Below are 16,576 nucleotides of genomic sequence, written 5' to 3'. Positions count from 1 at the left end.
AAAACAGGAATTTACAAGATGGATGACAAACATTTGTTTTCCCTGTCCTCCCCCAAGCTGCCCAGATGGCTGTAATCAGTCTTTGCTTAATTGTAGCACCTAGATGGGAGTTTAGGAATGTAGCTGCAGAGCAATCGGAGTGGTGGGGAGGGGGTCAGCTCGTCCCTGACATTCCAGCCTTTTAATAGGCAATAGAGGAGGGGCTCCATGGTCATCTGGCTGCTTCTTGCTGAAAAAGGGCGACATTTAGGAGGAGCTAGAGAGTAGGGATTGTCATTCCTGGAGCTGTCGGTATTCTTGGAGCAGCATCAGATCTTCTGTTGTTCCATGGGTGAAAGCTTAATACGGTCCTGTAAAAACCAGGTGAGGAATTGTTAAAAGGCAGGGGCCAAATGCTAGAAGGAGGAAAAGGGTTATGGCAGGACCTAGGAAGGGCAGTAGCCAGGGTGTTCAGGAGATACGGAACTACTGGGGCCAGGTGAACTGATTGTCTTTAAATTTTTGTGCTTGGTCTTTGAGTTTTTTGACAGCATTTCATACTAACCCCGATTCAGTGACATAGAAACAGCATTGTTCATCTAAAAAGAGGCATAAATGTCTTTTTTCAGCAGTGAGATTTAGGCCTTTGCGGTTTTGTAGGGTGATTGCTGCTAAAGAGTCTAGTTGATGGCCAGGTGCAATGGCTCACACCTGTAATCCCAGCACTTTGGGAGGCTGAAGTGGGCAGATCATGAGGTCAGGAGATCAAGACCATCTAGCTAATACTGTGAAACCCCATCTCTACTAAAAATCCAAAAAAAAAAAAAAAAAAAGCCAGGGAGGCGGAGGTTGCAACGAGCCAAGATTGCACATTGCACTCCAGCCTGGGCTACAGAGCGAGACTCCATCTCAAAAACAAAAAAAAAACCCCGACACTAGTTGTGACTCCAAGGGCTACTAATAAGAGAATGATCTGGGTTTTTTTTTTGGTGGCGTGGGTGTGGTGCATGCAGCGTTAATGCAAACAGACAAATGAATTGAGAATAAGTGTTGGAGTGTGTAGCTTTCTCATTTGGAGGGAGTCAGTTTAGCTTCAGCAACCCAGAGTGACCCTTTGAGAACTCCTGTCTGGGAAAGGGGTTTCCATGTTTGAGAGGCAGGAGGGGAGGTAATGTGGAGGGGCTGGGTAAGAAGCCGTTAGCTTCAGGGAAAACTGAATAATCTACTCAGAGTGAGGTATGCGAAGAGGGATGAGAGATGGTTTCAGCTGAGCCACAGGCAGAGGGAGGGATGGTGCCTACATGTCCATCGGAAGAGGTGACACGTAAGACGGCTTGGCCATGCTTTGTGGTGTGGCGGGTTATGGGAACTTGGATAGCAGGGTGAGGGAGTTTTGTGCCATTGTAATTGGCAGTATATGTGGAGAGAAGGGTTTGATAGCTCTGTTAGTGAGGGCAGTGGGATGGTTCCCAGTGAGGGTGAGGGCTCTGTCTGCAAAGGCAGAGCCTTTTTGGACAGTGTATGAAAAGCAAATGGGAATGTGGTACCAGGGCTGAGAAATTGGGGTGGCTGAGTAGGCAGCAGAGGGAAGGGAAAACAGATCCAGCAATGGGAAGCAAGGGTAGAGTTGGAGCATAATAACAATAAGTGAGTGAGATTGAGAGATTGTTCGAGGCTTGAAGTGAGAAGGGAGTGAGATTGAGAGATTGTTCGAGTATTGTAGAAGTGAGAAGGGACTTTGAGGGAGCAGAGGTGGGGTATTAAAAGAGTTAGGAACTTGGTGCTGGGTGTGGTGGCTCACGCCTGTAATCCCAGCACTTTGGGAGGCTGAGGTGGGCAGATCACGGGGTCAAGAGATCGAGACCATCCTGACCAACATGGTGAAACCCTGTCTCTACTAAAAAATACAAAAATTAGCTGGGCATGGTGGCACACATCTATAGTCCCAGCTACTCAGGAGGCTGAGGCAGGAGAATTGCTTGAACCCAGGAGATGGAGATTGTGGTGAGCCGAGACTACACCACTGCACTCCAGCCTGGCGCCTGGCGACAGAGTGAGACTCTGTCTCAAAAGAGTTAGGAACTTGGGGAAGAATTGGAGTCTATGTTTGGCGGAAAGGAGCTTATAAGGGTTAGGAAATACCGGATGGATGGGAAGGACCGCCTGATTGATAGCCCAGAGATCTCGGACTGGCCAATATGAGCCATCGGCCTTTGTGAAGGGGAATATAGGGGTATCGTATGGAGAATAAGTTGGACTAAGGTGGCCTTGACAAGAGGAATCTGTTTACGATGGGTCATACGTCTTTTAGGTGTATTAATGAAATAGGATACTGAGAGACATTAGGAAATTTGGAGGGGTCTTTTAGCTGGATTTTGATGGGATCATGGTGAGCTGCTAGTGAAAGGATAATGGTATCCTACACTATTAGATTAACAAGAGAACTGGGGTGTGGATATTGAGGGGAGGGGTAGAGGACTGGCGGGCGGCAGAGGGGAGTAGGAGAGAATCTGGTTGTGGGAAACAGAAAAAGGTGATGGAAGCTTTGAATTCGGTTAAGAGGTCTCTGCCTAGGTTGGGGGTAAAGCAATGAGGCATGATAAGGAAGGAGTGTGAGAAAACAGTATCAAATAGGGAACAAGTAAGAGTGTGTGGTGTGTGGGCATGAGATGAGCCCCCACAACTGAGACCTGAGAGGGATGAGCGGGTCCTGAGAATTCAGGCAAAGCTGAGTACGAGGCCACGGTATCAATTAAAAAAAAGAGATCAGTTTACCTGCTACTAGTAGAGTTACCCTGGGCTCCAATGCAGTGATGGCAGATGGGGCGGGGGCCCTGGGCCTCGTCGGTCTTTAGCGGCTAGGCCGAAGAGCTGCGGGAGCGCAAGCGAGTCTTCACTTTTTGTCTTGCTGAATCTGTGGTGGCTCTGCCATGCAGGCTTTCTGTCTGTGCGTTGAGAGGACAGTCAGACTTCCAGTGGCCTGTCTGCTGGCAGACTGGGTAAGGGCTTTTAGGCACTCGTGGGTTAGGACATGCCTACGCCCAGTGGCCTTCTTTGCTGCACTTAAAACAAGGCCCTGGAGGGCCACTGCTATGGGGTCTTTTGTCACCTTGGGTACTATGGCTAGGCTGACAGCCGCACCTAGAAGCTGGTATTTAGCATGATCTTTCTGGGCTTTATCTAATTTACTCTGCTCATCCCTGTTATGGAAGACTTTGAAAGCCAAGTTAAGGAGGTCTTCTTGTGGGGTTTGAGGGCCATCTTCAGCCTTTTTAAGTTTGCATTGGATGTTGGCGGCAAATTGGCAGATAAAATTGGTACTAAGAACAATAGTTCCACCAGACGCAGTGGCTCATGCCTGTAATCCCAGCACTTTGGGAGGCTGAGGCGGACAGATCACCTGAGGTCAGCAGTTGGAGACCAGCCTGCCCAACATGGCGAATCGCCATCTCTACTAAAAATACAAAAAAAAAAAATTAGCCGGGTGTGGTGGCAGGCATCTGTAATCCTAGCTATTCAGGAGGGTGAAGCAGAAAAATAGCTTGAACCGGGGAGGCGGAGGTTGCAGTGAGCCGAGATTGCGCCACTGCACTCTAGCCTGAGCAACAAGAGCGAAACTATCCTCAAAAAAAATAAAAAAGAACAATAGTTCCTTCTCAGGAGGCAGGGTTGATGTGAGTGTATTTTTGGAGAGCCTCTGTAAGGCAGGAAAGGAACTGGGCAGGATTTTCATCTGCTTTTTGGGAAATTTCTTTCTTTGAGGTTTTTAAAATTTACGGCCTTATATGCAGCTTTGTTAAAGCCTGCAATAAGGCAAGTAATCATATGGTTACAGGTTGCCCGGCCAGGGTCTGTGGGTTCATACCCCCAGGAAGGCTTTTCCCGGGGGACGGCAGCAGCTCCTATAGGCTTAGTAGGATCTTGCCAGTGAAGATTGTCGGCATGTGCCTGGGCTGGAAGCCACACTCTTCCGTTCTCTTCCGAAAGGAGGGTAGATGAGAGGATAATATAGAGATTATGCCAAGTGAGTTTATAAGACTGGGTGAGCTATTTTAATTCTTTGATATAAGTATCATGATCAGAGGAGAAGGATCCAAGACTTTTTTCAATCTGGGACAGATCGGAGAGGGAGAAGGGGATATGGACACAGGCAATTCCTTCAGCCCCTGCTATCTCCCAGTGCGGAAGCAAGGGAGCTGGTTGCTGGGCATGCTGGGCTTGGGAACAGGAAAGGGGTGGAGACGGGGAGGACTTGGAGTCAGAAGTGGGGTAGTTGGAACTGGGGAAGGGGTAGGGCTGGAGCGGGGGCGTACAGTAGAGGATCATGATGCCCTGGTGGGGGATTATGATGCTGTTGAGGAGGAGGAAAATTGGCGGGGTCAAAGAGGAGTCGTCAGCTGGGGCTGTGGGGAGTGTGGCAGGAGACCAGTTGTCAGTGGGGCCATGGGGAGGGTGACAGGGAGAGTCAGGTTTGGAGCAAGGGAGGAGAATCTGAAAAGTAGGACAGGACTGACAGAGAGAAAGACAGCTACAGAGGGTGAAGAAAGCCTGAACATAAGGAATCTCAGACTATTTCCCATTGTGACGGCAAAAGTTGTCTAAGTTTCTAAGTATATTGAAATTAAAAGTGCCATTTATTGGGAGCCATTGTCTAATTTCTATTGAGGCCAAGCAGCATTACAGAAAAATATAAGCCTCTTAGGATGGGCCTTAGAGGCCGAGAGCATTGAGATTACATAGGAGACACCCAAGGGGGTTAGTTTTGGAAGGCGTAGACTGACAGGCACCCACATCAGATAGGAGAGGGAGGTAGAGGAAGAAGAGACTGCCGATTGACAAGGCCTGTCTGTCAGGCCTTGTTCAGAATAGAGGAGGTAGCTGCTGAGTCCCTGAAATGAAGGAACCAGAAGCCTGGAGGCTGGAGGAAGCCCTTGGCCCAGCGCTGGGTGTTTCAGGAAGGCAGAGAGGGTCAGGGGTTCCGGGTAAGCGGCAAGAGTCTCTCCTTCTCACCCCAGTGGAGGCTCTAATGCTGGATGAGGTGGCTAGCAACGGGAGAGTCTGGGAGATCCTTGGCAGGCTCTAGAACAGGAGGGTGGGTGGGAGAGAAGTGATAGAAGAGGGAAGGAGGGATAGAGGGAGAGAAAAAGAGCCCTCTAAGGGTGCCCAGCCAGAACCTACTCCATCCAGGATTTCGGCACTAATATGTAAGGTTAGTCGAGAGAAAGGAGTATAGACCCAAAGTCAGGCAAGCTAGTTTTATTAACCTGCAGGGCTGCCCCATAACAATTAGAGGAGGCAGCCCCGAGCTTACAAAATGAAGGGTTTATGTGGGGTGAGAAGGGCATAAGGGAGTTTCAGGACTGAGATAATCTATCAGCTTGTAACAGGCAGAGATAGTTTGTTAACTTGTGACAGACTTACAAATCATCATCTTGTGACTTTTGTGGCAGCAGTTTAAAAAAAAAAAGATTTTTACAGGTATGTGTAAAACAGGAATTTACAATTATGGATAACAAACATTTGTTTTCCATTTCCTCCCCCGAGTTGCCCAAAATGGCTTAATTGTAGCACCTAGATAGGAGTTCAGGAATGCAGCTGCAGAGCAATCAGAGTGCTGGGTGGTAATGGTGGGGGGAGGGTGGGCATCAACTTGCCCCAGGGGGTGTTCTGAGGAAGCTTATCCCTAACAAAGAGCAAACTGAATTTCTAAAGCTGTAACTATGTAGCTAAAATGTACACCAACATCCATCTTTACCTTATATTATCTTATTTCTATTTATTGTACCTATTAATCCCTTACAAGACTGTTCTTATTTATTGCTTTTCTTGAAATTTTCAGGTAATCCTTACAGATATGAACTGCTTGATATTCCCATGGATTCAAAGAAGAAAGCGCTGACTTGGCCAGGTCAGGGTGTATATTATGATGTAAGTATCTTTTTAAATGTGTGTTTAATTTGCCCTTGAATTTTTTTCTTTCTGCTTTCTTTGATAAAACTAGTTGTGAAGCAAATGGAAGCATAAATATAATGAGTTTGTAAAAGAAAGTTAAAAATATTTTTAGTTAATATATTTATAAAAATCTAGGCTAGTCATGGTGGTACATGCCTGTAATCCCAGCACTTTAGAAACCAAGGTGGGCAGATTGCTTCAGATCAGGAGTTTGAGACTAGCCTGATCAACATGGTGAAACTCTGTCTCTACTAAAAAATACAAAAATTAGTCAGGCGTGGTGGTGCATGCCTGTAGCCCCAGCTACTTGAGAGGCTGAGGCAGAGAATCACTTGAACCTGGGAGGTGGAGGTTGCAGTGAGGCCAGATGAGCTACTGCACTCCTGCCTGGGTCACGGAGTGAGACTCTATCTCAAAAAAAAAAAAAAAAAAAAAAATATATATATATATATATATATATAAAAGATTTTTATTTTCTATCTGAATAAAAAATTTGAGATTTTGACTATGATTTTTATTTTTTAATTTTCTTAGCTGATTTCATGTACTTTTGGTAGTTATGGAACATTCTATAGTTACAAAAAAAAAAAGCCGGGCGCGGTGGCTCACGCCTGTAATCCCAGCACTTTGGGAGGCTGAGGCGGGTGGATCACGAGGTCAAGAGATCGAGACCATCCTGGTCAACATGGTGAAACCCCGTCTCTACTAAAAAACTACAAAAAATTAGCTGGGCATGGTGGCGCGTGTCTGTAGTCCCAGCTACTCAGGAGGCTGAGGCAGGAGAATTGCCTGAGCCCAGGAGGCGGAGGTTGCGGTGAGCAGAGATCGCGCCATTGCACTCCAGCCTGGGTAACAAGAGCGAAACTCCGTCTCAAAAAAAAAAAAAAAGATTGCCCCCAGGAAGATGGTAGGGGAAGGGCTGCACTGTTCACACTGTGTTCCTCAAACCCTATCCTACGACTTATAGTACATCCAGTAGCTCCAAATATGCATAGAGTAAATGGGAGAGTTCCTGAAAGATTTACAAGCTATTATTGTTCCAACCATTATTAGTGTAGCAGGAGTGGCTGCAGGAAATGGATCTCTCTCGGACACCGAATACAGAGGGAAGGAGTTTATTCTGCCGGGAGCAAGGAGGCATAGTTGCCTAACAGCCAAGCTCCCCTAACGAAGGAAGGTTCCTTCTTTATATAGGCTTATACTTTAGATGTTACACATGGAAGAATCTTAGGTTTATAACTTAACATATGAAAAGGGTCTCTGTTTACAGTCTCAGGAATTACATATGAAAAGGATCTCAGTTTAAGGTCTCAGGAATTACATATGAAAAGGGCTTCTGTTTACAGTCTTAGGAATTACATATGAAAAGGGTTTCGGTTTACAGTCTTAGGAATGAAAAGGGGAAGTTTACAGTCTTGGGAATGAAAAGGGGAAGTTGATCTGAGATGCCTGGGTCTCCCTCTTCCTTAGCACATTGGTGTCAAGTCTAAAATGAAATAAAACAGTAGCCACCATTTATTGAGAAATTGGTACACACCTGACTACTCTAAATACAATACATCATTTAACCCTTTCAATAACATCCTAAGGTTAGCATCATAATTTCCATTTTGTAGATTAGGAAACTGTGACTCAGAGTTAGTGACTATGTCATGATCACAGAACTCAAGTTTGTGTGGTTTTAGTCTCTGACTTTAACCTCTGTCCCATAACTCCACATGGATAAAAAGAAAAAATTATAAATCAAGTGGAAAAATATCTAGACATTTGAAAATAATAACAGCTAACATGGTTGGTGAGAAGCGGTGCCAGGTGTTGTCCATATATTATCTATTGTCATCCAGCAATCCATGAGATAGGCAAGTGATAATTTCGGAAGGTTAGAAACATTTGAATTTTGCTTGACAAACCATTATGGCAGGCCCAGCATGTGGTCACCGCCATGTCACACAGTCATCTATAAAGTAAGTCATTTCCCATTTGTTTTTTAAAGTTAAATGTCAAGAAGAATTCCTAACAAAGCATCTGCTTTACTGAATCTCTTTCAGTTTTTAAGCATAATCTATATCTAAGCAACCCAGAAATATGAGATGTTATTCTAGAACCCATTCTATCATTACATGTTCTCATAGCCAAAGGCTCCAGATCTGTAGCTAAGTTTCTTCCTAGTCATCAAAATCCTGTTTTCCTCACGTCACATTCCTTGGCAGGCAGCCATCCTGAATAGCTCCCCTCTGCCTAAGTGTAAATCCCAATGCTTTAACTGAGGTGCAAAGACCCCTCAGGATCTGGCCTTACCTCCATCCTGCAGCCTGGCCCCACCTGCTGCTTCCCAAACAGGTTCATGCCGTTTCCCTTCCTGGAATGCCCTCCTGCCAAGGCCTCTCTGCCCAACACTTGCTAATTCAAGACTTAGCTCAATCTTCCCTGTTCCTGCTGTGTTAACAAAGAGAACCAGGTTAGGAGACCTTCCTGGTCAGTCTGTTGCCATTTGCTATGTAAGTGATACTAGGCAGATTATTTCCTGTTTTTGAGCTTTAATTCATAAAACATATCTGGGCAATTTCACTAAAATCTGTCCTGTAAATTTCACAAGATATAAGGATCATATGAAAGATTCAAAACCTAGAAAATACTGTAATTTATAAGGCATTATTATTACTCCAGCAGAAGTGATATCTCCCTCTTCTGACTTCTACCACACATACCAGTAACTTTTCACATGGATTTCATATTTTATCAACTAAATTATGAGTTCTTTGAGAACAGAATATGTTATATGTATTTCCCCACAGTGCATTGTACATAAATGTTTTTGGCTGATTTATTCAGTTTATTTATTTCTTATTTCTGATGATTAATCCCACTTTCCTAATCTGTGCTAACTGCTCTTAATTTTCAACCTTTCAGATTTTCTTTGCATTTCCCTGGACAAAGAAGTAAAAATAAAATAGATACTGAGCTTCATGGGAGTAACTAATGACTCACCTTTTTTTTCCCTAATCTCTGGGATAATACCCTGTAGTTGTCCTTCCTATTTTTCTGGCCTTTCATCATTTAATGGGGGGGGGGGGTAATCAGAGTCTTTATCTACAATGTTCTATTCTCATTAAAGGAGGATTTTTTTTTTTTTTAAAGAGACGAGGTCTTATGTTGCCCAGTAACCAGAAAGAGGGAATTGTTAAGCTTAGCCTACAGCTGCCTCCTCACATCTTTTAAGTTTAGCCTAAAGATTTCTCCATATAGAATGAACTGTAGCCTAACTGGATGCATAAACAAACAGACTGTAACCTGCTCGTGTGCCAATCACCTAGTTTTGGCCAATCAAAGGCAGCCAACTGTTCAAACTGTGTTCAAATAAGACAAACATCAAGCTGTAACCAATCCAGCTATTTCTATATCTCAATTCTGTTTCCTATAGGACACTTTCCTTTTTTTGTCCATAAACCTTCTTCCACCACGTGGCAGTGGCAGTCTCTCTGAACCTATTTTGTTTTCGTGACTGCCTGATTTATGAGTTGGTTTTTGTTTACTTAAATGCTTTAAATTCTAAAATATTTTTTTAAAAAGAGAAACAAAGAAAAGAGATGGCCAGGCACAGTGGCTCATACCTGTAATCCTTTTGGGAGGCACTTTGGGAGGCCAGGGCAGGTGGATCACTTAAGGTCAGGAGTTCAAGACCAGCCTGACCAACATGACTTAACACCATCTCTACTAAAAATACAAAAATTAGCTGTACGTGGTCGGGCATGCCTGTAATCTCAGCTACTCAGGAGGCCGAGGGAGGAGAATCACATTATCTTGGGAGGTAGAGACTGCAGTGAACCGAGATTGTGCCATTGTACTCCAACCTGGTGACAGAGCAAGACTCCATCTCAAAAAAAAAAAAAAAAAAGAGAGAGAGAGAGAGTGAGAGACAGATTCTGTCTCATGCTTTCTCTGGTTTGTTAATTATTTAACACCAGGCTGGAGTACAGTGGCTGTTCACAGCTGTGATCGTGGCACACCACATCCTCAAACTTCTGGCCTCATGCATTCTCCTGCTTCAGCCTCCTAAGTAGTTGGGACTGCAGGTGTGCACTACCGCACCAGGCTCAGGATTTTTATAGTGTTTACCATACCTATTGCCAGAGCAGTGGTCCTCAACCTTGGCTGCACATTAGAATCACCAGGAGTGCAGGCTGCAGCCCACATCAATTAAATCATTCTCTGAGAATGGAACTCATACCAATAACGCCTTGTTTTTAAGGACTTGTCACTTGCATTTCTGGGATAATAGTTTTCTCTCTCCTCCTACTCTACCCAGGGAAGGAGGAGGGACACTACTAACCCGATAAGCAGATCCAAAAATGTGTTGCCTACCTGCAAAACAGAAAACTTCAGGAACCATATGTTAGTACTTTCCATCCAAGCCAGTAAGAAAATATGTATAATATATTGCTGTAACACTTACCAGTTCTGTGACCTGGGTAACATACTTAATCCTTTAGTACCTTAGTTTCCTCATATATAAAGCAGGAATAATAATAAAATATACCTGATAGTGCCGTCCTGAGAATGAAATGCATACAGAAGCACCCAGCACTATGTTTGTACATGATAAGCTCATAATAAATGTTAGCTGCTATCAGTATTGTTATTCCAATGGTTATAATACTTTGCTGACCTAGCAACATAAAGAAATGGGTAACCTTGGAAGGGAGACTATTTTACATAAGAACGTTAACGTTTTAAAAATTAAGATCCAGGGCTTCATGTTAACAAGAGTGTGTTAAATGTCGTTTTTCCCTCCTCCTTTCACATCACATGTGGATGCAACAGCTGCTGAGATCAGGCGTCCTTTCCTACCCAGACCCCAGAGCTGCCCTAGCTTTGTCTCTTTGGACTGGCCCAGTTTTCCAGTCGTTAGTGATCATTGCACTTATCACTCTATTTGGGGTCTCTCCTGCTACCCTTCTCTTCCCACTGAGATCTCTTCCCACTGACCATTTCCAACCATTACCAAACCAATCAACATTCCTTGTTCTTTTACAATTGGCAGACATAAATGGGTTTTATTTTCGTTTTGGGACAGAGTCTTGCTCTGTCACCCAGGTTGAAGTGCAGTGGCATGATCTCTGCTCACCACAGCCTCTGCCTTCCGGGTTCAAGTGATTCTCCTGCCTCAGTCTCCGGAGTAGCTGGGCCCACAGGCATGCACTACTATGCCCAGCTAATTTTTGTGTTTTTAGTAGAGACGGGTTCACCATGTTGTCCAGGCTGCTTTCAAACTCTTGGTCTCAAGTGATCCTCCCTCCTCGGCCCCCGAAAGTGCTGGGATTACAGATGTGAGCCATTGTGCACGGCCCCATAAATAGGTTTTAATACTTGATTCTTCTGGGCTGTTTATGTCATTGCTTACTCAAGTCGCTGAAGACTTTTGTCCTATTTCTCAAGAACTTGAATGTCGCCAGGCGCGGTGGCTCACGCCTGTAATCCTATTACTTTGGGAGGCTGAGGTGGGTGGATCACCTGAGGTCAGGAGTTCAAGACCAGCCTGGCCATCATGGTGAAACCCCATCTTTAAAGAAAAAAAAAAAAGAACTTGAATGTCTAGCCTTAGTTTTTAGGATATGAGAATAGCATTTAGGATGAAATCTACCTTGTAGTCATTTTTTGATCAGATGAGATATAATCACAAAAGCCAAGTGCCAAAAACCTCCTTACCTTGGACTTTTTGAAATGTTTTTAACAATACCATTTTCAAAGCCTCACTGAGAATAACACAGTGTCCATTACAACCCAGTTTTCTGCAAACCTAAATATTTGAACAGACCCTTGGCTTCCCTTTGAAAGACAGCTCACCAATATCACCCCTTCAAAGGGGAGCAGTTTTTCTTCTTGATCCACCTGCCATCTTTCCAATCTAAAAATGCCCATCCCCATCCTAGAGATACTTTCCTCATTTCAGGGACAGTTTTCTCTCCAATGTAGCACCCATACTCCACACCCATCCTTAAGTGGCCTTAATGAATTTGATGATCTAACTCCTTTAGAAAGGAGTCATCTTACCAAATACCTGGAAGCCCACAGTGCACCTCTCTGTGGACACCACCCTGCGCCTCCTCCCACCTGCTCGGGCCCATTGACAGACGAGGTGCCCAGAATGGGAAACAAACTGTCTCTCTCCTCATCTTCTGTCTCACACCCACGATGTTTCCGCCATTCCATCTCAGGTAGCACTGTTATCCAACCCGGCGTCCTCTTCTCCCTTCAGCCCTCTCTCTTTCCTAAGCCCTGACTAGATGCCAAAAGTAATTATCTCTGCCAGTCTCTTATTATCTCCCTCTCTCCATCTCTGCCTCTCTTCATTCCAGATGTAAATGAACAAAGTGCCTCATCATAACCTGTGAGTGTAAAAATGGTGCTAATACAATAGAATTAATTAAAATATGATCTAATTAAGAACCAGTATTCCCAAATGCTGAAGTCTCTCTAAATGGCAATATGGTCTCCACAGTAAACCTTTTAACCCCTCCTATTTTACCTGGTTAAGCCTCATCATTCAAGACTAAAATAAAACAAAAAACTCTGTTTGCTTTTTTTGTTTCATTTAATATAACCATGTTATTTTCGTGACAATTTATGGAGTTTTGGTGCCTAGCACAGAACTCTCAGAACCTTGTACATGGTTTTGCATGTAACAGGCATTTGGTAGATGTTTATTAAATAGGTTATGAGTTACATAGATTATATGAGCTATGCTGGGAATGCAACCACAATTTATACAGTACTATTCCTCTAAGAACATAGTCCAAATTCAAAACAGCTAATATCACTTCTTTGTAGACTGGAGTGTCTGTCTAGAAACTAACATCACAGGAACTAGAATTCCTTTCTGCCTTGGGCTTATCTTCCATATCAGATACAAACTCTACCCTGCCTTTAGTATGCATATTGAGCCAATAAATCCCTTTGGAGTGAATGATTTCTACCACCCCTCTCTGACTATCCTCTCAGAATAACATCCCCTTAACATACTGAAAACTGACCAGTTCCCCTCTCAAATGTTTCCTGGTTCTTTAGCCCCTTCTCAAAACATCACAGGTTACTTTAAAATTTCACATTGGTTATTTCCTTTCCCATGCCCTTGAATGCATTTCAGTAGGTCTCTGTTGTTAGTTCAAGCAGTGTAAGACACAAGATTAATTCAGCCCTATCATAGAACAGTATTTTTTTAAAAGCCCTTCTTGGCCGGGCATGGTGGTTCATGCCCGTAATCCCAGCACTTTGGGAGGCTGAGGCGGGCTAATCACCTGAAGTCAGGAGTTCGAGACCAGCCTGGCCAACCATGGTGAAACCCCCGTCTCTACTAAAAGTACAAAAATGAGCCAGGCACGATGGCCCACATCTATAGTGCCAGCTACTTGGGAGGCTGAGGCAGGAGAATCGCTTGAACCCAGGAGTTAAGAGATTGCAGTGAGCCAACATCATACTACTGGACTCTAGCCTGGGTGACAGAGCGAGACTCTGTCTCAAAAAAAAAAAAAAAAAAAAAAAATCCTTCTTATTTCCAAGTAAGCTGGCTCTGCAAATAATGAAAAAGATAAGGAGATCAAAGGGGGCTTTCTTTCTCCCTGAATAAGTAAGCCGTATATTTTTTAAAGGTTTATAGGGGTAGCAGTGCCTTTTACCATGAGTATTCTATATGTAAAATAGGAATCACTCCAATCTCACAGGGTTGCTATGAATAGCATAACCCTGAGACCCAGGAATTTTAGAAGGCCCCATACTTTAGAGGGCCCAGTTCTGGCCTTCCTCTGGCTGTGGCCCTTTCTGTGGAGCAAGAGGATATGTTCATCTGGAGCCCATGCTCCCCTGTCTCCTCCCCTGACCATGATCTCAGACCACAAATTCCCTTACCAAATGGCTTTGAACCCAGTCCTAGGCCCTTCTTTGGGTTTCTTCCTGAAGTCCATCCTCCCAAGCGTTGACAGTGCTGCAAAGCTGGTATGTACCTCATGGCCAAAGGAGTCGCCAAGGCATGACTGCATGCCTGTTTGCTAGAAGTGAGGTGATGGGTAAATGGAGCGGGTAAAGAAAGCAGTCAGGGCACTGAGGCTGGGGGCCAGTAGCTGGCTCTTCCTGAGCTACCCTGTCCCAGTGCAGAACTCAAAGTAGTCCAAGAAGTCCAAATTTGAACCTGGTCTTCCAGGTTGTTCCAAAGATATTTTGTCAAAGCAGGTGAATGAAACATATTTTATTTAACATTTATTTACTTGATTTCCAAACTAAACTATTTAGGCAAATGGAATATGGACTTCCATTGGTACTTTCATCCCAGCCCCTGCAAGTGTTAGGGGTGGGCCTGGGTGTGAGGGTGCCCAGCAGTGTAATGTCCAAGAAATGCTAGTTCTACACTTGCCACCACTATCCATATCTCCGCTCCTGCTATTCCTTTGGCCGTCACATCTCTGCATGTCATTCAAGGCCCAGTTTCTGCGTATAACATGACATGCCCTCTTGTCTCCTCCCTCCCCCCGTTTCCTAGCTCCACTTCTCCATTCAGCTGGATTCAACCTCTCCCTCCTTTGAACTTTCTTTTTTTTTTCTAAATTGTACTTTAGGTTCTGGGGTACATGTGCAGATTATGCAGGGTTATTGCATAGGTACTTACATGGAAAGGTGGTTTGCTGCCTCCATCCCCCCATCACCTAATATGGCATTTCTCCTCATGTTATCCTTCCCAAACCTCCCCATCTCCTTTATCTCCTTTGAACTTTCAAATAATTTTGTCTCATGTTCGAGCACAGTAGCTCATGTCTATAATCCTAACGCTTGAGAGACTGAAGTAAGAGGATCACTTGAGGTCCAGAGTTTAAGACCCACCTGGGCAACATGATGAGACCCTCTCTCTGCAAAACGTATTTCTTAAAGAAAACACCAGGAGTGGTGGTGCAGGCCTGTAGTCCTGGCTGTCAAGGAGTCTGAGGCCAGAGGATCACTTGAACCCAGGGGTTAGAGGTTTTAGTGAGCTATGATTGTGCTACTGCACTCTAGCCTGGGTGGCAGAGTGAGAACCTGTCTCTCTTGAGAAAAAAAAAGTATATTTACTCCTTTTATGATGAAGGATTACTTTTTTAAAATCTTCTTGTCATTTGTGTTTCAAGCTTTATCTCCCCTACTAGCCGATATGTTCCTGAATGGCAAGATTTGTTTCGGATCCCTGCTTGTTTCCAGACACTACTGTGCACATACTGGTGCTCAGTAAATATTAAGTATCACACATAAGAGAGATACTGAGGAACGGTGAATTTCTAAGTAACCAAAAACACTGCAATGAAACTCATTTACTCACTCATGTTTACATGCATAGCCCTTTTGAAAATATAAAATAAAATTCTATAGTTATTTCTGAAGAATGAAAATTTTATTTGAATTTGAATGATTTAAACTTCATTGGAAATTCATAAAATACATCAAATGGTTCATTTCAGGCATGGAAGGAAAAGTAGAAGGCACACAATTTTGACTAAACTTAACCAAAAGAGCAGCTCAGAGCCCTTTGTATTTCTAATAAAATTTCACTGGAGGTAAGAGTATTCAGGGACATTTCTCCTATACACATTATCGAAGTCCCTGCTAAGGCAAAAGACTTTAGAAAAGACCTTACAATTTATTTGATAGAATATTTTGTTTAACTCTGCATATGGTTCCAGTTATAGCAATTAGTAATCAACTAGTAATTAATGCCGGAAAAAAACAGTATCTGACTTCAGCCTGGAATTTCCTTTGCCTCTTTCCTGCTGAGATGATGAATCAGCTCTTATTCTACTAGATGACATTAACAGCAGTAATTTTTATGCTCATATTTTAGTTTCCTAGAGGTGTTGAGAAAAATAAACCAGTATTCTACCCAAAACCTCCAAAAACCTTCGCTCCTAACACTTCTTTAAACTCGTGGGACCCTATTTGCTCTGCAAAAGAAGCCAACATACAGAGAAATCTGGAGCGGTCCCACTGGCTCACTTCGTACACTCGTGATTTTACAGGTATGAGTTCACTTTCAGACAAGTAAAAATTGGAACAAAATTGTAATGTTTAACAAATGCTATGACAAGCTTTTTCTTCTCATATTTTTGCCTGTTTGTCAATCTAAATATTTAAATCCTAAGTAATAGGAATTAAGGTGGGTGCTAAATTTTTCTTCATGGGTAGCTGGGAGGTAAGGTTGTTTTTCATTTTATTGGTTCTAGTTGTATTACAAAGGGAATGGGTAAGTTTTCCTATAAAGGGTAACTTAAGTGCCTTTTTTCCTTCACCCTAACAAAATAATAAGATGATGTTTCATTTAAGGTCTGGGGCCCATGGATCCCCTTGAATTGGATGATTACCATGAAAAGGTGGTAGCAGAGTTATCAGGACAGATAGGATTTGACCCAGAGCCTGTAAGTAATTGCAGTCAACTCTCAGTTATTTGTGGGGTGAGCACTAGGCTTCTTGCTTTGCCACTTTTTGTGTCATGGGTATTGGCAACCAAACTAGCAAAGGGAAATTTTAACTCATTTTAGAAGCGAATTCTGAGCTGATTTGAACTGGTTTGAATACCTTGTCTGCTATTTGGAAAAACAAGCAAGATTTATTTCTTCTTCAGAGTGCCTTTTTT

At 43.5% G+C, this 16,576-nt stretch overlaps 1 protein-coding gene and 1 long non-coding RNA gene across 3 annotated transcripts in view; one reads left to right on the top strand and one right to left on the bottom strand.

Moving 5' to 3' along the window:
• The window catches only part of LOC119470943, an 18,361-nt gene extending 15,444 nt beyond the window's left edge, over window positions 1-2,917 (bottom strand). Inside the window, exon 1 of the long non-coding RNA XR_005199923.1 lies at window positions 2,755-2,917. This is a non-coding gene — a long non-coding RNA (uncharacterized LOC119470943). The remainder of the gene's footprint in view (window positions 1-2,754) is intronic.
• The window catches only part of CUNH7orf31 (chromosome unknown C7orf31 homolog), a 57,053-nt gene that overhangs the window by 33,545 nt on the left and 6,932 nt on the right, over window positions 1-16,576 (top strand). For both annotated transcript variants that reach the window (XM_017527011.2, XM_017527010.2), the window contains exons 7-9: window positions 5,819-5,907; window positions 15,788-15,962; window positions 16,267-16,358. In XM_017527011.2, the coding sequence (XP_017382500.1) occupies window positions 5,819-5,907; window positions 15,788-15,962; window positions 16,267-16,358 (356 nt within the window). The remainder of the gene's footprint in view (window positions 1-5,818; window positions 5,908-15,787; window positions 15,963-16,266; window positions 16,359-16,576) is intronic.

This window comes from Cebus imitator, unplaced genomic scaffold (assembly GCF_001604975.1).
Source record: "Cebus imitator isolate Cc_AM_T3 unplaced genomic scaffold, Cebus_imitator-1.0 Scaffold45, whole genome shotgun sequence".
Taxonomy (NCBI): Eukaryota; Metazoa; Chordata; class Mammalia; order Primates; family Cebidae; genus Cebus; species Cebus imitator.
This window is presented reverse-complemented; position numbering and strand designations above follow the sequence as displayed.